Consider the following 26,055-nt stretch of genomic DNA (forward strand, 5'->3'; position numbering starts at 1 on the left):
ACATTGGTGACGGTAGTTCATCTGCTAGACGTGCACTAATAATTTTGGCTCTTGATGTTACTTTTTGATCAATAATGTATTCAGTTTACATCTATCCTTGTAACTACAACAGTGTTCTCCTTTTTTTAGCCAGGTATTGAAAACATGAGTAGGGCAACACACAACAATTTTAGTGAATACTGTGGCATTTTGCATGCCTACTGGTAACTGCTAGACCCTGGGAGGTATAACAAGTGGTAACTGCTAGGCTTTTTCAAGCATTTTCAAGTAGCTTTTTAGCCTTTTTTTAATTGAAACTACAAGGTGGAAAAAGCTTGCAAAGGCTTACAAGCACTTCTATAGTGGTGCCAAGCAGTTCCAATTCAAGTCTATGGTGATGGCTGGGGTAGCAAACTGCTCTTGAACGTATGTCAATTCTGAACAAATGCACAGCAAGATTCTCTGTCCTACTGCCCAATTAAAATGACAAAACAATTGAGCATTTGTTCCAAAGTTAACCATTTTTTGCAAGAAATTTTAAGTAGTGAAACAGCTACTGTGAACCCCCCTAAGCCCTGTACTGTAAACTTACATTTTGTTTTGTTTACCTCAGAATGTTGATAGCTCCATGTAAAAGCTAGTTTACAATGAGAGCAGGCAGCTTGTCAGTTTTGCTCCAAGGAGATGGAGAATGAAAAAGATACAAAGTATAAACCTTTCCTATTCTTCCAGCAGGATTGGTATCTTTCTACATCTACACAAGGCCTATGTGGTTGTCTGATGACAGCCAGGTGGCTCCTGAAAAGTGCCAGGTGGTGTGCCTGGATAAAAGGGACTGGAGAGAACACTGTACATGATTTTATCTTAATTTCAATCAATTTTACAATTTTATCTAACCAAAAGAATGATCACACACAATATATGGTTTCAGGTTCAATACAATGTACAAATATTACATAGTATATGACTAGCCTAAACAAATTTGTACAACCAGCTTGCAATGTGTTTTGTCAGTTTGTGTTATATACAGTAGATTTATTCTGCTAAACCAGTGGTCAGTACTGAATGATGCAATTAACAGTGCTGCAAAAAGATTCTGGCACAAAAAGAATAGAATGATATAAATCTGGTGATGTACAGTAATAATAACTCGATCTGTTCATGCATGAGTTTTTTTTTTACACGGTTTCAAGGAAACCATTAAATGACCTTGAATAGAAAACATGCGGAAAGGTACATTTTGTGCATGCATGACTTCCATTGGCTCCATGTTAATGTGACCTGTCCTGATTGAAGTAAAAGAAGTGCATTTGCTTTCTCATTGTATGTATGTCAGATTGCACCACCATGCTTGGGTAGCACATGAGGATAAACAGAGTCATTGAGGAACTGCAGTCATTAATTGACACAAATGTCTTCCTGCACAGGGATGGTTACAAATGGTAATTCAGCTCCCTCAGTTTTATTTTGTTAATTGATGAATTAAGAATGGGAGATAAGGGTCTTTCCTGTAGAATTTGACGTTATGTGTCTATATTGCTAGACTGTTTTTCTAAATCTACGCAAACAGGCTTTTTTGTCTGCACACAAGTCCATGGTACGCTTTATGTTCTTTTAAAGACATATAAATAGCTTCCTTGGGATCTGTTTATTACTAATTCTTGTATTTGTGCCTTTGTGTCTTTGCCTCCTCTCCTTCAAACCAGGTATAAATCATTGCTGCCTGCTATAACATATCTAAAACATTGTGGGTCAGGCACATTTGTGCTATTGATAAGGATTTATTCTGCATTTCACCTTTAATACTTGTCTTTCTTCTTAGCATGATTTAATAGTAGACTTGTGATGTAGGACTGCAATGTTTGTGATACTACAATGTTATAAAGTTTCAGTACAATACAGCACAGTGTTTCCTTTCCATATTTAGGTATATCTGATAATGGTGATTTTATTAGGCAAGTGCTGACATTTGTATGATAACAAGTATGAATAGGTTGTTATATTTCAATACAAATGTAAATAATGTACAGTATGCTCCCTTATTGTTACAAGATTTATATAGAGTATTAGTATTTTAGGTTTTTATTATGAAGTGCAGTCATATTACGCAGCATTTTGCTGAGAGAATGTAGATCACTCACGTTAGTCCCACACTGCAATCTCGCATGGTTTTTTCAGATTCCACCTACCCTACCAGAAGGCTTTTAAAGTATGGCAGGAAACCACAGAAACTATAGAAGCTGGTCATATAGGATCCATGTTAATAGTGCGAATCACTACAGGACGTTCAGTATTTGTAATATCATCTTTGTTGAAATTATTTAGGTTCTGTTGCCTTTGTGTTTTACATTTCACAATAGTACACAAAGTATTTGTAAGATTTTGGACAGGGTTTTATGGATAGGCTGGAAATCCTGCAAGAAGAACTTTAGTGGTTTGTGTTTATAGCTTATCACTTTGTTGATGTGGTTCTCAAAAAAAAAACATGGGTGCATTAAGGAGAAAGAATGGTCTATTTTGTCCAAATATTGGGTCTGGATTCACACAGCTTCAGTCCATGTAATGTGAGGTGACAGGCACTAAATGCATAGCATCAATGTCAGTATGTGTTAGCAGCTATTGTTCAGACTTGTTTTGTTTTATTTTTTTTTTTGCTTTGCATTGATGTGTTTTTTTATTTCACAGTAGAAGCTAATATACAGTATTTTTCTTTTCTTAATGTATATGCACAGCATGCAAATGCAGCATTTGTAACCTTAGCCAAATGAATAGAATTGATTTTGACGTCATTGCAATGCAAGGTCAATGGCAGTGGTTTGATCAGCCTCTCAGAGTTAGCTATTATTGCTGTGTATACCTCAAAGTGAACCTCAAAGAGCTAATACTGGGTAAAAGCATCAGGTAACATTGATTCTCCCCTCCTCATCAGTATGTGCTTTCTAATCTTTTGCTCTTCTGCTGTCTCATTTAAATTTTTGAGAGGAAAGAAAGTAAGAAAGACCCTTCTATGTAAATGTACGCAAAGCTGAGATCTTTCCCCAACCCACTCTTTTTTTCTAGGGGATAAACAAAACGTGAGGGGGTGAAGAAAATGGAAAGAAAGTTATCATGTTCTGCTGGTGATTGGAACATTAAAGCCCAACCTAAGAAAAACAACATTATAGCACAACCATTGTGTAGTACTACAAAAAAATGTAAAAAATGTAAAGCCTTTTCATCTGTATGTAGTGAGTAAAATATGGCTGCCCCATGTACATATAATCATCAACATTTTCTTCAAATTAAGATTTGAACAGTAACACATTAATAGGATTATTCAAATCAAGCCAATCATTTACACACACACGTATATATATATATATATATATATATATATATATATATATATATATGGCTTTCTTACATCACAAAACATATATGCCCTCAGAAGCAAATTTTGATTTCTTTGCAGGGATTGGTAACTTTCATATTCACATTCATTTATAGCCTGGGAATACCCCAGGGATGTATCAGTTTGCACTAAGGGTTGCAGTTATAATGCAGTGGAAGGGCCTTAGATCTTTAACGCAGCCTTATTGATAAAATAACTGGACATTAATACACTGTAGTGTATTTTGCAAATGTGTTTAGTGATCTTCTTACTTCAGGATTCCAAAACAAGTGGAACGCTATTCAGATAAATGAATACAGGGAGGGGAGGTGGGTTATGTGACCAGTAAGTTAATCAGATGGGCCTCTCTAATCATGGAATTCTTTCTGCAGTGTTTGGTAGAGAGAAGGACATGACACATTACAAGCTCCATACTGCATCCTGCATTTTATGAATGGAATGTACAATGCAAGTGGTGAAGTCATTCTGCAGTGTCCTGTTGTAAAACTGCAAATATGATTGCATTTTAATATTTTATCATGTGTGCCATTTTAGGGCAAAAGATGGCATTCGGCCCATGTGTGGGAGTACCTACTGTATAAACTAATACCAATGTTGGTGAACCAGAAACAATCAAACATTGTCTGTATGTCTGCAGGCCTTCCCCAGTGCTCTTTGGCCAAACCTGCTAGGAGAACAGACTGATGTCAGTATTTTCCCAACTGATTTTTTTTTTTTTTGCATGAGACAAATTGGCACTTACAGGGCTCCCTCCTCCCCACTCAAAAGGTCATGTGCCAGCTTGATGGGAACATTGGTAATTAAAATTGTTCATTAATCTAAATCATGCCTACATGCCTGTCCATCATTGCCTGTAGGCTCCTTAAGTCCAGCATGGCGTGCCAGCTTGTAAGTATTTGTGGCACATTAGAAGCCAGCATACTGTACTTTGTCCAACTTCCTGTGCCTAGTGAGCTCTATATCTATTAAAGACAACTTTCCAAAGCCTAATCAATGAAAAGTACCAGCCAGCTTTTTATTCTTTCTCCATTTGAACAAGGTAATTTTAACTCTGCATTTGTAACAGTTTTCTGTACATCCTAAGCAATTTTACCAATTGCTATATTTTCTTATGCTTAGAACATTTTAGGGGCAAACATTTTCTTTTACTTAAGTCTATTTGTTGCTAGGTATCAGATGTATACATTGCATCATTGTGTGACATAAATTTCCCTGTGTGTAGGACTAAAATATTATATATGTAGCATAGTATCTGTCTGACCTTATCCAAGGCTTTTACATTGCCGACATCTCCTGAATGGTAAAAGGCCAAGTTAATTTGAGACAAATATTCCTGGTGTCATTGCCCTCAGAAACAGGACACCCATGGCATATATCCTTGCTGGACAAGCTAATATTAGCAGACAGTGCAATGAGGAGGCTGGAATGGGGCCTGGAGGTGACCTTTCAATGTCATCTACTTATCTGAAAATAACATGAATATCATTTGCTGCCCACTTAAGTTTGCAGGATGAGAGAAAAAAATATTTTTACAATATTTTATTACAATATTTTTCTAATTATTTTTCTGATTTGTTGTGGATGATTATTTCAAATTAATCTGAACCTTTCTGTCATTTCCATATAAGTGAAACCCATTGCCTTACTGCAAATATTATGTTAAAAAAAAACACGACTACCAGATATATTGTAAAACATACTGAAATCCCCATAAGACAGGGTCTAGGCACCGACAGCAGGAACCACTGAGTGCAGTTGGGGACCAGAAGCCCCACATTCCTGGAAGGATTGGTTTCTTGTAACCAGTGTTTTCTCTGCAATGGTGCACCACTCTTAGATTGTAAGCTCTTCTGGACAGGGTCCTCTCCTCATCCTGTGTCACTGTCTGTGTCTGTCTGTCATTTGCAACCCCTATTTAATGTACAGTGCTGCATAATATGTCAGCACTATATAAATAATAATATTGTTATTACTACACAGTATTTATTTAGTGCCATCATATTACTCAGCGCTGTACAAAGTCCATAGTCCATCCGCTCACAATCTAATGTCCCTGCTATAGTCAAATGTCTTCAATACAGTCCAAGGTCAATTTTAGGGGGAAGCCAATTAACCTAACTGCATGTTTTTGGGATGTAGAAGTACCCGGCCGAAACCCACTCAAACCCGGGGAGAACCTGGAAACTCCATGCAGATAGTGCCCTGGCCAAGATTCGAACCTGGGACCTAGCGCTGCAAAGGCCAGAGCACAGGGACATGTTTTATGAGCAGTTTTAGTTTTGCAGAATGAATTAGGAGGGTTATTCCTAAAGCATGTGCTACATAACCATTTCTCGTCTCTGCTTGTTACATCAACAGTCAGATTTAAACCTGATACTTAGTACAGATTCTTATTTTGTCACCTTTATGTTTATATAGAGAGATACCCAGGAACCTTCAGTTGGTTTGCTTGGGTATATATTTCCTTCTTCCCAGGGTTCCCAGGTTAGGTATTATGTTTTTTATGTTTAATAAATAAAATAGTCATGTTGCTTTTCTATGCAAACAAACTCCAGGCAAAGTACTGAATACAATAATAAAATACATATAAAGAAGCTGGCTACTTGCCAAGGGATTCCTATTTTTGTCCACTTAGTTCTGAAATTTACTTAACCTTGCCAAACAGTACAGCCAAGCCGGCGGCCTGACTCCACCACATTATTTATGCAACACAACTAGGTGACATCTCTACCCCTAGCTGTGATTGAATCCCTGCTGTCTCCTCAGCATGTTCCTTGTGAGCAAATATGTATGGAGGATTTCTGATAGGGTTCTGTTCTATGTCTTCTAGTATTCTGCTGCGCAGGGATTACAAGAGGTGAAAGTCTTGTAAAATTAGGTTATTACACCAGCTAATTGTAAATTTACATTTTTAAGTAATAATAAACAAGTACATTCACTGGACCTGGTTTATTAAAGAGCTCCAAGGCTGGAGAGTATACAATTTTATCAGTAAAGCTGGGTGATCTAGCAAACCTAGAATGGATTTCTTCAAAGTTATTTGCTATTTGTTAGCAAATGTTTTGAATCCTGGACCAGATCCATTCTGAGTTTGCTGGATCACTCAGCTTCACTGATGAAAGTGTATCCTCTCCAGCCTTGAAGAGCATTTAGATATCACGCCCATTGATATTTTTATATCAGTGTGCAGTTGAGCTTCACTATTTTATGTATGTAAACAGTAAAGGGTGCAATAATAAAGGTAAAGTTCCCTTTTCAGCTTGATTTTCTGGTACTGAGGATTTCATCATGCTAAGTCCCATCGACTTTTGCAAATGTTACGAGTTACTGTTCAGTGTGAAGTTAAAGACTAGCTGTTACAATATTATGCTGTACATTTATGATTAGTGAGAAGTTAGCTTTGCTGTGTCTCATGTAAAGTCACCAAACTATACTTTCTTTTTTAGGCTTCGAGCTGCAATTCAGATTGGGCCCCACTCTTCAAGGGAAGAATGTTACTGTATATAGCAATTATCCACCACCTGGGGTTACCTATGACCATCTGACTTTCCATCCTTTACAATGGCACAACCCTGCTGGCAGTGAAGAGGATTCAGACAAGTACTCTAAATTAGATCTGCAGATTGCTGGCTCATTTCAGTATCGCTTTGATCTCAAGTAAGTTACAGAAAATTCATCTGAATATATTTATTTTAAAAATATTTCATTTTAAAGATATATCCTTTTTATTATTCAATCTAAAATCTAAGTAGCTTCATGAAAAGGTCATCTATTTCAAATGTTATATTTGAGTTTAATCAGTCAGGTAGATCTTTGCAGGCCACTCCTTTTATTCATTTCATATCTTATCATCTCTGATTTTCTTTGCTTTAGGGAGTTGCCATGCAGATTAATGTTTACTGATGTTTTTTCTACCACTTTGTGAGAGCTGGAATTGTTTTCATTTTATATAAAATATCATACTGTTTTTTTTTTATTTCCATTGACTTTGCTAATAAAAGTTATTAAAGCACATGCATCTCTGTCATGTTTATTTTTCTGACTGTGTCTCCCTTAAACTGGAACTACAGTTCCACATTGAAAATTGCGATTAGGTAGGATTTTTATTGCAGAAGGGACAGGTAATGTCTCTTCCGTAATGAAACATGCTTATCTGGCTGATCGCAACCCTTTTTTTAAGTATACTGAGCTATGCATGAGCAGCTCCCTGTATGATGCCAGGAATGCTGGGTCTCCTGTCATCCCCCCAGGCTGCTGCGTATATATATGCTGGAGTATTTAAAAAAATTGCAATCCAGCAGGTACATTTATGTAATTGCAGAAGGCGCATCGCCTAACCCTTTTGCAATCAAGAACCTCCCACTTAATCTTTTTATTTCTTAATTGTAGTTTCGCTGTAAGGAGATTTCCCTTTTGCTTCCTGTTATATAATAGAAGCAGAATGTGTCCATAGTATCATTAGTTGAGACACTTAACAGTGTTTAAAGAACTTTTAATATTAGGATAGGGAAAGGCGTTCCTGGATTGTCAGTGATACCCTTTAGGAGATATTCTCCCTTTCTGTTACATTATTACAATCTGTAACAAATAATAGAGTAATAGCTTATCGATTTGGACCTAAAATAGAGACAGAGAGCCCACTTTTCTGCATGTTTTCCAAAACAATAGAAGGGCTTCTTCACACTCTTGTATGGCGATAATGCATATTATTATGTGTTACAGCAGTATGCCATGCAAACTGTTTCATATTTTGCCTTTAATTTTATATAGAATCTCAAAGCATGTGAATCATGTAAAAAATTTAGTGACATCTTGAATTCTTGTGAACACTTTTAATCTCCTCATCTCTCTGGCACCTGGCAAAGTTTCCCCCTTCCATTCTGTTCCTGCCTGCAGCACACAGAGCCCGCCAAAGCTCTTTCTCCTAACAACCATCAGCCAATAGGAACACGTTCCTCTATGTACCTAAACAACAACTGAACCCCGTTATTAAAGTACATAGTGAGACACGTTGGCTAATATTTGTCATGGACAGGAAAACTTCCTACAATGTAACTCCCCACAGTCAGTGGTAGCAATATGTGTGCACATATATTAAAATGTCCCAGCATCCACCTCTCCAGACTCCAGCAATTTCTGTGGCACGGCCACTGAAGAGATTGGGGAGTGACATTTTTCTACTGTTTTTTAGGTAAAATTCCATTGTTTGTTGCTCATATCTGTTTTTTCCTAGGTGGATTCTTACTTAGCCAGAAGCTCCAAGAAATTGAATATAATCACCTAACATAAGTCAGAGTAACGATCTCTGTGGGTCCTCTCTTCAGTGACTATTACTGCTGACCTTATGATGGACCAAACATTAAAATTTTAGTCAATATAGTCTAAACTCATTATTTAGATTATCACAGAGCAGCTTGGTTTATCCCTTTTCCCCTTTTGCAATCTCTATATTATATGCAGGAGGATTGCCTTTAATTGTAAATTGCTTGCAAATGTAAAACGCTGTGGAATGCATCAATATTATATAAATAGGCAAACTATTGTTAATAGTAATATTATCCCCACATTACAGATAATTCTGGTTTTGGTTTTGCATTTCATGGTACACTTTACTATACTTTACTAAGTAAAGGATTTAGATTTTTGTGAAGGGAAATAAGCACTTAGTAAGCTTGTGGTGTGAGTAAATAAAGGAGCAACTAACATGTACAGAATACAAATGAATGGCTATTGTTTGATGGGTGTAAACAGTTCTTTGAGATTACTTGTTGATTACGTGCTGGTAATGAACAGAAATCCTTTTGTTGCCTGTGTGATATTGTGTGGGCAAGACCATTGAATTGGCAGTCTGTTGGCTTCAATTAAACAGGTGTGTACTGTATTTCCTGTGGAATTATTTCAGGGTTCACATTAAAAAAAGCCATTTGTCCATGTTGTGACCACTGAGTTTCCAGGTCTAAATCAACATTTCCATTACTTTATAATTTTTTTTCTAATAAAAATGGAACAAACCCTTTAAATACAGTTATCCTTAAACGTGTCACATCGGATTTTATGTAGTAGAGGATAAATCCTTCTTGTTTTTTAGCTTCCGGGGACCCATATTCTTGATCCTGAGCCCCAGGATGGTTATTTTTTTACAGCCACTGTAACAAAGCCTCACTCTTTGTTTTGAAGAAACAAGTAAGACTGTGATGAGAGGGATTTGAGTAAGATATCGCATCACTGGAGCTTCTTAAATATATATATTTCCAGAACAGGATTATATAAACCAGATTGTGAAATATAGAACTCCCCAGCAACCCCAAACACTTAACTTTAAATACACAACTTTTAAGACCTCCATTCTGCCTGATGCCCCTTCTAATGCAGGTAGCATTTTAGAGCATTACCATCTTTGCCTCTGTGCCAGGCAGTATTTCTCAACCATAGCCGAGCTCCTGTATGGCCAAGATTTATTTTCAGCAACCCTCCCCTGCAATTCAGTTGCAATTTGTATTTCTTTCAGCAGTAAAGGAACAAACCTGGGTGTACAACAGCAGACACCCTAATACAGCTAAACTATGAAGCAGCAAAATAATTGTGAGAAGCATCCAATGTAAGTTATGGTAAAATATTCCCAGGCTGCAAACTAGTTCTAGGACATAATCAGCTTTACTGTGAGTGACATCATTGTCCCAGAACTATGGGACTTTTTACACATTTCTTTCTGCTATATTCTTCTGCACATTTACCAATTTTTTTATTAGGCTCTTTAATAAATGACTTTTGAGCTTGCTCATTGCTTGTTCTGTTTGTAGTTAATGATAAATGGGCTCTGATGATTTATAGGAATATGCCAAGCAAGAGGTGTATTGTAGTTCTAGCTACACATATTGTCTATAAATGCTGGACTGTTCTGTGCGCCTTCTGTAGATTTAAAGCTCAATAACTGGCAGATAATAAAAAAATGAAAATCTACTGTTATGAATTTATTAGTAAGTCAATAAATATATTTTTATACAGAACTTTCATACATAAATACATTTGTCTTCATTTGTTTTCATATGTCTACATTTGCTTTCATATTACCTTGCTGCATTCTCTTGGATTGTAAGCTCTTTCAGGGCAGGATCCACTCCTCCTCATGTGTCATTGTTTGTATCAGTCTGTCATTTGCACCCCTATTTAATATACAGAATACATATTGGCTCCATATAAATACTGCTTCTTAATAATTATAATATTAATAATAATAATATTCTCCATAATATCAGACTGAAAGATACATGGCACCACATGGGGACAGTCAGGTCTCTATTGCTTTGTGAACATACGTCCAGGGAGCAATGTACTTGAGACTCTGGCCTGACGGACGGGAACCTTAATCACAAGGCTGGTTAACTGCATATCAATACGATCAATTGCTTTTACCTATAGTATAATACCAGAGAATGGCTGTATTTGTGACATTTGTATTGCAATTGATGACAATGTCACAAAAACAAATCCTTACAGATACAAACTGACATCCTTTCCAGCTTAGAAGAACTGATTTACAAAAACTGAACTGGAACAAAAATGGTAACAAATCAGGTTTCATATTTTAATAAAAAAAAGTACATTTAGTTACTATAGGTAATTATTTAGATGTGGTTAAAAACCAATACCCACATTAGCTGGATTACTTTGGGATGTAGTTTTAGAAATTGTAAATCTTTTGCCCTTAGCAACCATATATTTCTTATCTTCGAAAACATTTTAGTTTATTATTTCATATATAAGCATTTTTTTAAGTTTTTAAAATAGTTCTACAATTTCCAGTGTTAATTATTTTGTACATTTCAGAAGTTATACAAATATACATATACAAAGAAATATTAGGACCTGTCTTAAAAATCAAAAAGTCATTCATTCACTGTGTATTAAAGTTGTGCCCATCAATTTTCAGCAAACACTTTAATATTACAATGTGTCCTGTGTTTATTCTCTTTTGCAGTGGAAAGAAGAGTGGGGAAGGTTATATTGTAGTGGATCCACTTCTGAGAATTGGAGCTGATAGCCGTGTGCTCCCTCTGGATAGTATCACCCTTCAGACCTTTCTTGCAAAATGCCTGGGGCCATTCGACGAGTGGGAGGACAGGCTGAAAGTAGCCAAGGAGTCAGGTATTAGAGTTTTGCTGATAAATAATCCTTTGTCTTCTTTTTTCTGGTGGCTTATTGTATGTTCTTCTTTTTAAGACAAAGTCTCTCATTCTACTTTCAATATTAATGGGAATGTATTTCCAAAGCAGAGAAAAAAGTGTCAGACAGGAGTGGCACTGGGACAGGGGCTTAAAGGGCCAATGCTGCAAAAGGATCGCTAGCTCCACAAACCCATAAGACCCCCCTGCCACTCTGTATATATAATGTTTAAATACCCTCAAGACACCTATTTACTGGCCATGCTTGAAATAGCATCAAATTACATGAATTCAATACATTTTCAAACAAGTTATTTTCTTTAAGGTCTGCACTCACTTCAATGAAATAATGAAGTAGGGATGAATATACGTATGCATAGAAACTGAATGTAGTACTTGTTTCCTGTAAATAAAATGTACATTAACATCATTATATACAACAGGGATAGTACAGTATAGTATTGCATTGTATTGTGTGTTTTTACCTGTAAAGTTTTTCTTTCCTGTTCTCTTTGTTCTCTTCTGAACTGCCAAAGCTCTATGTTAAAAGACCATTTTAGGGCTAAGAGATAAGTAGACAACCTTAGGCTGCATACACTCATGCAATAATTGCCGTTGGAAGGGATCTCTCATGATCCTTTCCAACGACAAACTACTGCACGATGCTAGTACGAGTGCTGTACATACAGCACCTTTCTGCTGTATGGAGAGGGAAGGGGGAGAGCGACAGAGCGGCACCCCGCTGCGAGATCTCCCCCTTAACTTACATTAAGATCGTTCGTCGTCCATTGTCCGTGGATCCGATAGGACGGACGGTCAGATGTTGGGAGCTGTACACAAGGCAGATTTTCGTCCGATATCGGTCCTGAGACGATTATCGGATGAGAACCATTGCAAGTGTGTACATAGCCTTAATCACCAGAATTTCAATTGTATAGTTTGGCTATTCTCGCCCCCATACCAGCTCATTGTCACATAAAGAGACTCCCCAACTAGTTGGATAGTGCCATAATTTCCAAGCTTTTATTCTAGGCATACACTAATAATATTATCTTTTCTTTATTCAAAATTGATTGGGATTATCTGCAGTTTTACCGCCAAGAACCACCTGTTGTTACAGCAGAAATATGATTGAAAATGAATCAGAACACTGTCATCACTTAAGTCAGTACAAAGCTTCTATCACCTAATGCACGAATTACAAAATAAGCAACCTTGCTACTTGCTACTGGCCAAGAACTGGCCAATGTCTCCAGTTGGCCAACCGAGCAGGTCACTGCCAACAGAATCAGCCTACTATTCAAAACCCTAACCTCTTCTAAAATGTGTAGCAGAGCCTATGTCATATTAAAGCAGACCTAAATTCTAACATCAGACCTAATATTAGATATGTATTCTCTTCTTTTTGCACTGGAATGTCAGTCCCCCTAATGGCGTTGGCTTTGTCAGCTGGAATCCATGAAAAATAAAGCATTTATTCAAAATACAATAACCCCATTCCACTGCCATATCAGACCCCTGCACAGTATCATCATCATCATCATCATCCTCATCTGTGGAGCCTCTTATCCCCCTAAGCTGTGTTGTCAGCCTAATCTGTGTTGTCACCCTAAACTGTGTTGTTACCATAATCTGCGTTGTCACCCCATCTGTGAGCGCATTGTCTCCCTAATTGATGTTGTCACCCTAATCTGTGTTGTCATCCTAATCTGCATTGTCCTCATATAAGTAAATAGCTTTATCATGTTTTCTATCAAAAACATAATTTGAGTGTTTTATAATTAGTACATGTCACAGAATAAAAAATGTTTATTTAGTTACAACAAACATGTTGTCTTAAAAACCCATTACAGCATTAGGAAATTTTCTTTATTTTTTGTAATACATCATTTTATACATTTTAGGTTACAACATGGTGCACTTTACTCCCCTCCAGACTCTGGGTACATCTCGATCTTGTTATTCTTTGGCTAACCAGTTAGAGCTGAATCCTGATTTCTCCAGGCCAGGAAAGAAATACACATGGGATGATGTTGGAAAATTGGTGCACAAGATGAGGACAGAGTGGAATATGTTGTGCATCACAGATGTTGTATATAACCATACAGGTGAGAGTTCATGTATATACAGTCATATGTAACAACTTGGACACACATGGCAAAATTAAATGCTTTGTAACAAGGAATTTAAAAAAGATTAAAGCAACATTGTCAACAATTCTAGATGGCTGCAGGAGACTTCTCACAGCCTCACTAAGTGAGAAGTGCTAACTGTCAGGGTGTCCATATGATACATTATATCTTTCAGTTTTTGTTGTCTAGTAAATTCTGTTTTTAACTTATCTTTAACTTAAGTTATCATGATGGTGCATGGTGCAGTGTGAAAAACCTGAAAAGGCTTTGCACAAGTTCAGACAGATCTATACCTCATAACTGTTTGACACTTCACAGTATATGGGTAACATTGTACATACGTATATTCAAGAAAGACAAAAAAGAGTGATAAAGAAGACCGTGCCTAAAGTGTAATAAATCCAAAGCATTTTGCCACAAATGGGCTTCCTCAGGGACATTGTTTACACAGATAGATTGTGTCAATGATATTATTCTGAAAAAATCTTTTTGACATACCTATATATATTATTGATTTTGCTGTGTAAACAATGTACTTATTTCAGTTTTCTTTTTCATTATTCAATCTCTATGTACATAAACAGACCGTTAAGCTTGCTTATTATCATATCCCCGAGGAAGCCCATTTGTGGCTAAACGCTTTGGATTTAATACACTTTAAGCACGGTCTTCTTCATCACCCTTTTTTGTATTCCTTGAATATACGTATGTACAATGTTACCCATATACTGTGAAGTGTCAAACAATTATGAGGTATAGATCTGTCTGAACTTGTTTACTTTACTAAATGTGTTTAAATACAACAATTTTGTTTCTCAAAACTATCTGCGAGCCCAAAACCTCTTTCTTTCCCTCCTTTGATTTTAATGTTCAATTTAGACTAATTAAAGAGGTGGCTCAAACTTCGCTGTAAAACTCTAGTAAGAGGAACACACTTCTCTTCTTATCCCTTGTATGTGTTAAAAAAAATAGTTCTGTCAAATATCTAGAACAGTCTAATATTGAGAGCACTGCAGCCTAATTTGACTGCACAATGGTATGTGGAATTGCAGTGGAAATCATTTTTGCAATCTGTTTATCAAAGCTGACAAGCAAAACCATACAGTGGCATACATCATGTGGTCATTAACCATCCATCCACACCAGCCCTTAAAGTAACAGTGTGATGCCTACTAAAAAAATGTTAATGCTGGTTTGTTTTTGTTTCACATATTGTTCTGGGTGCCTTAAGCTGCGTACGCAGGTTCAATAATTGTTGTTTGAAAGGATCTTTCATGATCCTTTCCAATGACAAAAGACTGAACAATGCATGAATGAGCGCTGTACATACAGCACCATTCTGCTCTATGGAGAGGGGAGCAAGAAGAACGACAGTGTTACCCTTCTGATCTCTCTTCCCTTCACTTCCATTATGATTGTTCGTCATCTGTGGAAGTTCCAGGACAAATTCATGAACGACAAATGACCAGCGCTGTACACGCGCCAGATTCCCATCCGATATCAGCCCTGAGGTGATTATCGGACGACAATCATCTGACGTGTACGTAGCCTTATCTTTGGCAGAAGTGTTGCGGAGTTGTGTAAAATATCATAATATTGTTATACAATTTTATTTATATTATGTTATTATTGTTGCATTAATTACAGCAAATTGGTGCCAAATCTTGCTGAAAACAAGGCCATCACAATTTATTAAATATTATTTCATTTTATTATGTTTTACAGCTGCTAATAGCAAATGGATTCATGATCACCCAGAGTGCGGATACAACTTGGTAAACTCTCCTCACCTTAAACCAGCCTGGTTACTGGACAGAGCCTTATGGCACCTTACCTGTAAAGTGGCAGCTGGAAAATACGCTGCACGGGGGCTTCCAGCACTCATCCAAAATGACCAGCAGCTAAATGTAAGTTAGTCATCCTTGTTTTATATAATGGTAATATCATTTGACCATACACTGTAACACTGGATTCTATAGAGCACTGATTTTCAGGTTATGCAGTGAGACAGTGGAAGGTGCAACACACTTGCTCTAAATCCAAAATCAGTTTATTTAAGAGAAAACCGTAAATGTTGGACTGTATCACATAAGGTAAATTTCATCAGCAAATAGAGCTATAGAGGATAACTGCAAGCTACCCTGGGTCCTGATTTATCAGCATTCTCAATTCAGTATTTTTTCAAATCTAGGCTACTTGCTTTTTTTTTTAGTTAGATATGTTTACTTTGATTTTTTTTTTTAAACATTTTATTTTTATTAATTTTGTATTTTCATAACAAAAACAGACAGAACAAACAGCAAACACATTAATACAATCAAAAAGGGTGTTGGTCTGGTACATATTGTACCAAACAACAATAAGACATAGAAACAGAACAAAGCAAAACACTAAACCCAAAAGAATAGAACCCTTACATTTCAACAACTAAAATTATCCATATCAAAAATCAATACCACTGCCATTTACCTGAAAAAGTATGTCAACATCACAAAACCTTTCCCTTCTGTTATCAGAGACTCATCTCACACTCCTCTCCGAACCCTTTAAATGGAATACTGGAAAAACCCAATCGGTTTACCCTGTCCCTCCAGTTTGCTCTCCCAACATGTTTTTATATTCAGCTGATTCCTGAAACATTAGCCAGGCTGACCAGACATCAAGGAATTTCCCACTTTGTTTATATAGGTCGGCAGTTAAATCCTCCATCAACCTAATCTCATTCGCTTTACGTATCTACATACCCATGGATGGGCCTGTGGGCTTTCTCCACAAACTCGGAATGCAGGCCCTGACAATTTTACCACAGATTTGTCTTTGTCATAGGCCTTCTGGGGCCAATCATTAAGGTGGAGAAGGAAGAACCCCGGGTCGTCGGGTTATTGTTCTCCCTGCCACAAAGGGGTCACTTTGTGTACCTTCCCTGAGATCAGTAACCCCTTTACATCACTAGCTGCCCTGATCTGACACCGAAAAGGTTCCAGAACTAGAATAAAAATTAGAGGGGACAGAGGTCAACCCTGCCTTGTACCATTAGTAATTTCGAAGGGTTTGCTGAGGAAACCATCAACCCTCAGTGAAGCTGATGGAGTACTATATATAGCTTTAATCCAACTCAACATCTTCTCCCTCAGGCCTATATGACACAGTGTATGGTTCATGAATTTCCAGTCAACTCTGTCAAAGGCCAATTCTGTGTCAGTTGACAACAGAAAGGCCGGGGTTTTTGACTTCTGGGCTGGGTAAATCCAGTTTAGTACTTTTGTAGTGTTGTCCTTCGCCTCCCTGGTTGGAACAAACCCCACCTGGTCAGGATGGACAAGTTTATTGATAACTTTTTGGAGTCTAACCGCAAAAATTTTTGTAAAAAGTTTTAAATCCTGGTTTTAAGAGGGAAATGGGTCTGTAGCTGGAACAAACTGCTGGGTCTTTTCCCTCTTTGGGAATAATGGAGATGTGAGCTAATAGTGATTCATTCGAGAATTTGAGATGTTAGAGAGTTAACGCCTCCGGGGCCCTGAGTTTTACCATAGTGGTTTTGATTGCCCTGAAGAATTTTACTTCTGAGATAGGGGACTCTAAACTAACTATGTCCTCCTGTGAAAGCTGGGGGAGTCCTGAGCGAGCTATATACTCAGTGATTTTTTCAGATCTAACTTTTTCACACCTGGCCTTTGGGTGTTAGGATACAAGTTATAACAAGAGTGGCGATATTCCCGAAAAGTTCCAGCTATGTCTGGGACCAGGTGGGTTTTCTGCCCTCGCCTGTTTAAGATGTATGGCACATGTGATCACATCCTCTGTGCTCTCAGGGCATTGGCAGGAGTTCTACTGCATTTGTTCCCAAATTCGTAGAACACTCGCCTAAATTTGGCCAACTTAGCTTTTGCCTTACTCAGACACAAGGTCGCCAGTTTGTCCCTAAGCAAAAGTAATTCCTTCCCAACATTGGCATCTAGAGTCCTCTTGTGTACATTTTCTAGGCTTTGGATTTTCAGGATTAGGGCCTGCGTCTCTTTGGCTGCTGCTTTTTTGAGTCTGCAACCGTGCTTCACAAAGATCCCTCTAATAACCGCTTTGTGGGCTTCCCACACTATCATGGGGCTCACATCCGCTGTTTTGTTAAGGGAGAAATAAGTCAAGATCTCTTTCAGAATTTCGGCTTTATTAGCCTCATCTTTTTATAGGGACTCGTTAAGCCTCCAGTTCCACACCTTAGAGTTGGGCTAGGTAAGAGAGACTTCCAGAAATACCGGGGCATGGTCAGCAAAGGTGGTGGTCCCTATAGAACGTTTCTTAATTTGTGTGAGATCAGAATGTCTTATCCAGAATTGATCTATGCAGGAATATGACTGATGGGGCCTAGAAAAAAAGGTGTAGTCCTTTACCGTCGGATGCATTACTCGCCATACATCCATCAACTGGTGTTTTTGCAAACATTTCCTAATATGGCTTTCATCTGGGTGGCCTTTTTTTTTTAGGGATACTGGAGGTATCTAGCACTTTATCCGGTGCATTGTTAAAATCTCCCCCCAATATCAGGAGGCCCTCTCTAATGTCTTCTAGTTGGGAGAGTAAAGTAGAAAAAAAGCTGCCTGTGACGTGTTTGGGGCGTAAGCTGTGGGCAGAGTGAGGGGCTGATTGTTAACAATACCTTTCAAAAAAAGAAACCGACCCTCCTCATCATATTGGGCTGCCTTTAGTGTCAAAGACAAGGAAGAGCTAATCAGTATGCCTACTCCCTTGGATTGGGAGCCAGGAGAGCAGCAATGGTAGCTTACAGGATATCTACAATCTACTAGGTTCAATATAAAATAGATGATATATCACTTTTTTTATGAATTTCAGTGGCCAGTAGGGCCAACTTTAACTTTTCCTAGTGGGGATAAAGACAGTAATTAAAACCCAACAGAGGTACTTACCCTTCCACATTTTAGCTAAAATTAAAAATACATTTTGGCTTTATATACATGATAAATCTGGCCTTAGGATCATTTGTATATTTCAATTTAATTAGAATAAAAGGCTGCTGAAATACACGTTTATGTACTTTTTACAGTAATGGTGATAAATACTGGTATTTCATGTTATCAGGTAAATCAAGCTGAAAAAAAGGACAGAGGCAGGATGCGCTCTGTGTAGCTTAAGTGCAGCTCTGTGTAGCTTAATATCTAGTTTCTTTAATAATAAATGCTTCATCTGCGATATCAAGATACTAAACTAATACAAAAAGAAAAATATGTAGTTCTCTGTGTGATTAAAACCCTTTTTTTTTTTCTCTGCAGTCTATTCGTGGCATTATATGGGAAGATATCTACCCCAAGATCAAGTTATGGGAGTTTTACCAGATTAATGTAGCTAAAGCTGTGGAACAGTTCAGAACTCTTCTTGCCTCTGGTATGCCACACAATATTCCTGGCAGTACATGGACAGGAAAGATCCCTCCAAGATGGAAATACAATTAAATATAATATAAACTAAATGAGAAAACATAAAAAAATGTGCTTGTCAAAAAGATAAATCATTTAAGCTGACCCACAGTTATTAGATGGCAGTTTACATTAATAAATGTATTGCCTGCCAGACAGAGATACCAACATGCACTATTTGCATGGTTTGCATCCTCCATGTAATGTCTGGGGTTATTTTATTAGGAAAAGAGAGGTGGAATGTGTAAATTTTGGTGAATCACACAAACTCTAGATGGAAGAGGAGTTGGCATTACAACAAGCAGATATCCATCTTGGATTATCCAGGACATTTACAAAAGCAGGGGCTGACCTAGCTTATCAGGTTCTAGCTATAACTAAAATATGACTGAACCTCTGGGTTGTAACCACATTTTGCTGTGCTCCCAGACCCCCTTGCAAGTGTTATACACACCTGTGCATGGGCTTCAAATTGAACCTAAAAATCAGCAAGCCACTCATATTGTTTTGAGCCTGGTCGGTGTATTCATTATATACTCTCCAGTGCTCAACCCAGAAATTTTTTTAAGCTGGGTGGGTAGAAATTGTAGGTGGGTGTCAGCCCCTGTATTGTGACTAAACTCTTTGGTAACCACCCAAAAACAGCCGGGTGGGTGCTGAAAAATGCTGGGTGGTGCACCCAGCTAAAAGGGCCTGGGGAGAACCCTGCTCTCTATTCTTTCCTATAGAGAGTTTTTAGTCTTCTGTAGCATGGAACAAAAACTGTTTTGGGTATTCAATATTGGCTTGCAGGAGGGGCTCGGGAAAGGCCAGGGCACCATATACTGTCATGCTATAACTGCAGCACTGATTATATCTGATTAACTCTACGTAATTACTTGGGGAGCTCACAAATTATAAAGTCCAAGTCAGTGATCAGTTTTAAGTGTGTTTGACATTGTCTGTTTCAGGGTCCCAGAAAAAAGGATCAAAAGCAGACCCAAAGCAACTAGTGATTATTCAGGACCCACAATTCAGGCGCTTTGGCTGTACTGTGGATATGGATACAGCCCTCAGCACATTTATACCACACAGGTGAGAGCCAAACTGGTTTTTCAAGAGCTGTTTATTGTCACCATTGCTGATCTCCTAGTATGTTCTAATTCAGTAGCACAACATTTTTAGATAGAGAACTCAGCAAGCTTTATATTATTTTATCACAGGTTTCAGTTATAATAACTGTTAAGATAATCTTTTATTTTTTATTGTACTAAATTTACTGTGCTTTGTTTATCCCTACAGTAATGGACCTGCTGCAGTTGAGGAATGCTGTAACTGGTTCCGCAAGAGGCTTGAAGAACTTAATGCTGAGAAGCAAAGACAGGTTAACTTTCACCATGAACAGGTACAGTATAATTTACATCCTTTGATAACCTTATTTCTGGATTAGTTTTCCTTCAAGTTTGAATTTTAGCAGTTACTATCTAGCAGTTTTAGTCTGTACAATATCAGTCTAGATTTAAGACTATAAAGGGTAAAAATATCTGCTTTTTATAAATGGACAGTAGGTGAAAAATAGCAAAAAAAGATGCAGTATTTGTTTTAAGAGACACTGTCATGTAGCCCCTGATAGAGAATTGACAGTGTCTCTGCCCTATGACCCCATTATACTCACCTTTCCCTGCTCTATGACCCCATTATACTCACCTTTCCCTGTCCACCTCTCATTTTCTCCTTCTCTTCAATTAGTCTCCACTAGCCTCACTAGCAAGTATATATATTTATATATTTATTTAACACTTATATGTAATGAATTTAACACTTACCCCTGAACCTGACTGTAACCCTAACCCAATTGTTTACCTTAACCCTAAAACTTTACTCATATCCTAAATCCTAAAACTTAGCCTGGCACATTACAGTGTTTACCCCGTAAGCCTTGTTGATAACAAGGATTGGGTTAGAACTCAAAAAATATGTAATCAAGTATTAAATGTATATTGCTGCCTCAAACCTTGCAGTTCCTCTTCTCTGTGCTTTAATGCGTTATTACGATCATGCATAAAATGACTTTCAGAATATGTATGCCATATGCTTCACTATCTCATTTGCTTTATTTAGGCAGTAAATTGCATTTTGGGCACCGTGACCTATGAACGTCTAGCAAGTCATGGCCCAAAGCTTGGAGCCATAACAAAGAAGGATCCTATGGTTACAAGGTAAACAATTTTACAAATTATCCTATTTTTTTTCTGGGGTGATAATATAACCACATACTCACGTAAAGATGCTGTTATTGGTATTTATTAAAATTACATATTATATATATATATGTTAAAATGTGTATATTTATATACCATGAACCCTTGAAGTAAAAGATTACAATGTGATGGTTTAATTTTTTATACCTATAAGAGAAAACATTTAAATAACAAATTGTAAAAGTTGGTACAGAGCAAAGCAGCAGCAAAACATAATATGTGGCATATTGATATTGTTTGCAGATACTTCACTTTCCCATTAGGTGAAATGTCTTTGGAAGAGGAGGAACCACTTATGCATCAGCAAAACAAAGCATGCTACTTCATGGCTCACAATGGCTGGGTCATGGGCGATGACCCTCTGAAAAACTTTGCTGGACCAGGTATTTACCTTACTTTTTAGAATAAAAGAACGCCCCTGTTCTGCAGGTTTAGTATATGTTGCTTATTTTTACACAGTCTGGATTCATATACTTGGTACGGAATTATATAATTATATAAAGCACTTGCCAATTTTTTTTCCAAAGATTTTTATTAGACTTTCAAGCAATAAAAAGATTAGAAACAAGTCTAAATAATAATTTGTAGTACATGAGTACAGAATAACATGGAAGTCTGTACAATAATACATTATAGATGTCCTAAAACAAGGCATAAACTTCTCTATAAACTAACAGTCCACATTTGTAATAAACTGTAATAAGGGTTAGAATTCCATGTTGTTAGATTTTGCATGCACATATAACTGCTCTTCGAAATGCTTGAACAGCCTTACAGTAAAAAAAATTGTTTTAAAGTTAGGGTGTGTTAAGCCATAAAATCATATTATATGGTAACATTTACTTCCAGTAAATGTGTGTGCCAGTCATTGCCATGCTGTAGAACTCAGTGTGTTGGCCAGCTGGTAATATAAGAGGTGATGGGGTAATTGACACTTTAGTAATGTGACTAAGTTCTGATTTTTATGACCCAAGTATGCTGAGCACACATAAGTGCTGAGCTCCTGTCTCCTAATATATTAAAAAAAAACAATATAAAATATAAAATAATTTAATACAGTTGTGTAAAAAGTAAGTACACCTGTTAGAAACTGTTGAACATAAATATATAAATAGGACCTACAGATAAAAGTGATATAAGTGAACATATGATACACAAAATTGACCATGTTTTCTTTCTCATAATCCAAATGAACTAAATAGCAGTTTTCTCATGGGTAAAAATTAAATACACATTTAGGTATTTAGGATAAGGTGTGTGAGAATAGGTGCCAATGTTGGGGCCTAAGTGTACTTACTAATATCAAGTACATCATTATAAATCTAATAATTTATCCTCTGTGAATTAATGTATAGCATTTTCATTTTTTTAGATAAAAAGAGTTAGCTTGATGTAAAGAAGGTTATTATTGTATGTTTATGTTTAAAAAATAGCCATATTTGTTCATTTGAGACTTTGCTTCTGAGACTTTGTCCCTTGCAAGTAGGTTCAATTTGTAATTCAATTTGCTATGTGAACAGGCCATATTCCTAAAGTAAACCAAATCCATTGAGTAAAGTGCACTCTTTGAGTGGTTAAGATTGTAAATGAAGCAGAAACCAACTGCAGGATTCATATTAATGAAGAGGCCTGATTTTCAGCTTCTTGATATGCCCCTTGCAGCTTGTGGTTTTAACTAATGCTTTTCTAAAATGCTTTTCAAATCCATTTGTTGAAATTGTGAAATTATAGAGGCACCCTTTAACATTATTTGGAGTGGGACTGTGTTCATAATTCGAATTGCTTGCTAAAAAGCCCTTTATACAATGCTGAGTCTCCTGACCTGTCACCTGAACATTGAACAAGACCAATACAAATGCAGAGAAGTTTGGAGGTACACCACATGGAAGAGGGAGGAAGGTCCAAGAGGTCTCCTAATATATAACTAGGATAGAATGTGTCATGTAGGACCATCTAGTGGGGTGAATGTGGAGTTTGGCTTTAGGGGCTGTTTTTTTGGGCTCATGTTCTTGTCAGAACTGCTTCTCTACCCATACTAGTCAATAGGAATTTAGAAAACGGCTCAAATGCAGGTTTGAAGGAGGTAATCTATAGGTTAAAAGTATTTTTGATTAAATTTTGATTGTTCCTAGAATCACCACAAATAAATATTAAAAACACACTGGCAAAAATGTGTCATATCAAAACTATTTAAACAATTTCCCAAAAGATATGCTTGCTAAAAATACAAACTTCTCCTGTAAAGATTACACATTTCAGATATATACGTTTGCAATAAGCAGAAATTAATTTTCTAATACTTTTTACACAAGTGGAAATCTATACTTTTAATATCTTCCCTTTTCTAGATTCTAATGTATACCTGCGCAGGGAACTGATCTGTTGGGGGGACAGCATAAAGCTAAGATATGGAGACAAGCCTTCAGACTGTCCCTACTTATGGGAACATATGAAGAAATATACTGAGATCACTGCTACGCATTTTCATGGCGTGCGCCTGGACAACTGTCACTCCACCCCAATTCATGTGGCAGAGGTAAGCAACCTCATAACACCTAGTGATCACATAAGAAGGAATGATTGTATTTTGTAGATGTTCTAGATTTTCTTCAGGTATGGATGGAATGACTTCAGGATGGTATTCAGGGATGTAGTTCAAAGGAGGTGGATCTGCCTATTAGGCCACTGACAATAATAGTGTTGTGCATTTAATAAGGTTGTTATTAAAACCCTGCTCTAGCACAACAACAACATAAAGTATTTTCTCATCATCTTATTTTCTTTCTTGTATTGTTGTAGCTGCATATAAAGCACTGGAATGGGTTTTTAACTTTTTTCTAGATTAAGCTCCAAATTAGGCTCCACAATCTAATTAATATTAGATTTTATTAGCAATGGGATATCCTAAGATTGTTGCAGTAAATATTGGGCATGATTTAATAAAGCTTTACAGGACTAGAGAAGATCAGTTATCATTTGAGAACCTGGGTGATCCAGGAAACTTGGAATAGATCTGGTTCAAATTTGAAAACATTTACCAGCTAATAGCAAATGATTTTTAAGAAATCTATTTCAGGTCTGCCAGAACACCCAGGTTCTCCCATGATAGCATATTACTTATTCTCTCTTCCATTGTGTTTGATATTACATCTTACAGTATACAATTGAAATTAGCAAACACTTTTTTTGTTGTGTAAAGTTTAGTAACTGGAGATCCCTTCTGTGAAATCACTTAGTGTTGCAGGCTGACAAATTAACAGCTGCCTCCCAATTAGTGTTGTCAACCTACCAGGTATGCACGTTCAGTTGATAACTACCTGATTGCACACTGAAGGAGCAATCACAGCAGGTTGACTACTGTGATGCTGCTTCTACTTGTGAGGCTAATATTTTATTAATGTCAGCCTTCAGCAATAAGTGTTTTTAGTGGCAGGTTCTCCTGGTACAGCATCTTCTTCAAGAAATTCACATAAATACAGTAATTTGGTTTAGAAATCTGTATACAGTTAGGCATGATGCCACACATACTTTAAATATGTTTTAGATTTACATACACGCTAATTGCTGTAGGATCTCTTTAACAATGTTTACCTTCATCACTCATAAGCATATATTATACTTTCTATATACTGCACTTTTTTTGGAACAATACTAATTTTTTTTCAAATCACAAATATCCACCAGTTTAAAGCCAAGGAGATAATAACTATCGTATCCTTTTTGTATGTTTAGCATTTGTGAAATATAACATCAAGTTTTCTTAAATGCAGTAATATTTGTAAATTGACTATTTATAACTTTATATGTTCATCAATACAATTCATATAGTACTCAGTGTAAGTCTGTGATGTGAAGCAATATTACACACGGTACTTTGTATCTGTAGGAAATGCTGGCCATAGCCCGGTCAGTGAGGCCCAATCTGTATGTGATTGCTGAGCTGTTCACAGGCAGTGAATATATCGACAATGTGTTTGTCAACCGCCTGGGGATAACCAGCCTCATTCGAGGTATCAGCTATGCAAATCTGTTCTAATGTACTTTATTGCTTAAGTCAAATACTAAATGCTGCCATGTTTTTCTCTCCCCCTTAACTCTTCCTGTCTTAATCCCTTCATCTTTCTTGTAAATGTAACTTTCTTCTGTGCAACCTCTGCATGTGTTTTGGCTTGGCTTCTGAACACATGCACCAAGTACTCTGTTAACCCTCATTACATTTATTTCTTTTACTCCTGTAATTGCCTTCTATTTTGTTTTCCTATTCCTCAAACAAATCCCATCTCCTCATACTCATTTTTGTCATGACCATTCTTGTTTTTTTATATGCTCCTCCTACTTCTCCTTTCTTTTGTAATTTGGTCGATAAATCTTTCTCATAACTTTCTTTTTCTGCATTTTCCCTATTCCCCCTTATTATTTTACCTGTCTTTTTTCTTTTATTTTTAACTATTTTTATTTCACATCTCCTGGTTTCATCTGCTCTCTGCTGTCTTCATTTTTATTCTCAATCCACTTGTACCTTTTACACGCCATTTTCTTGTTTCCTCTACTCTGTTCTGTCTTCTCCTTTTCTCTTCCTGACCACTTATACATTTTACTCCCCATCTATCTCTTCCTTCTGTTCTGTTCATTATTTCCGACCACTATTACCCTTTCCTTACCATCTCCTGGTTTCCTCTGCTCTCTTCTCCTTCTTTCTTTCTAAACCACTTGAACTTTTCA

At 37.0% G+C, this 26,055-nt stretch overlaps 1 protein-coding gene across 5 annotated transcripts in view; it reads left to right on the top strand.

Annotated features, from left to right (window-relative positions):
- Positions 1 to 26,055, top strand: part of AGL (amylo-alpha-1,6-glucosidase and 4-alpha-glucanotransferase) — a 66,873-nt gene that overhangs the window by 16,340 nt on the left and 24,478 nt on the right. For 4 of the 5 annotated variants that reach the window (XM_072419977.1, XM_072419978.1, XM_072419973.1 and 1 more), the window contains exons 3-12: positions 6,817 to 7,027; positions 11,349 to 11,515; positions 13,437 to 13,640; positions 15,390 to 15,571; positions 18,950 to 19,061; positions 20,044 to 20,167; positions 20,375 to 20,477; positions 21,194 to 21,291; positions 21,577 to 21,716; positions 23,682 to 23,869. In XM_072419977.1, coding sequence (XP_072276078.1) covers positions 6,817 to 7,027; positions 11,349 to 11,515; positions 13,437 to 13,640; positions 15,390 to 15,571; positions 18,950 to 19,061; positions 20,044 to 20,167; positions 20,375 to 20,477; positions 21,194 to 21,291; positions 21,577 to 21,716; positions 23,682 to 23,869 — 1,529 coding nt within the window. Of the gene's footprint in view, positions 1 to 6,816; positions 7,028 to 11,348; positions 11,516 to 13,436; positions 13,641 to 15,389; positions 15,572 to 18,949; positions 19,062 to 20,043; positions 20,168 to 20,374; positions 20,478 to 21,193; positions 21,292 to 21,576; positions 21,717 to 23,681; positions 23,870 to 25,219; positions 25,344 to 26,055 lie in introns of all 5 variants that reach the window. The other variant, XM_072419974.1, reaches the window with a different exon arrangement.

Source organism: Pyxicephalus adspersus, chromosome 8 (assembly GCF_032062135.1).
Source record: "Pyxicephalus adspersus chromosome 8, UCB_Pads_2.0, whole genome shotgun sequence".
NCBI lineage: Eukaryota > Metazoa > Chordata > Amphibia > Anura > Pyxicephalidae > Pyxicephalus > Pyxicephalus adspersus.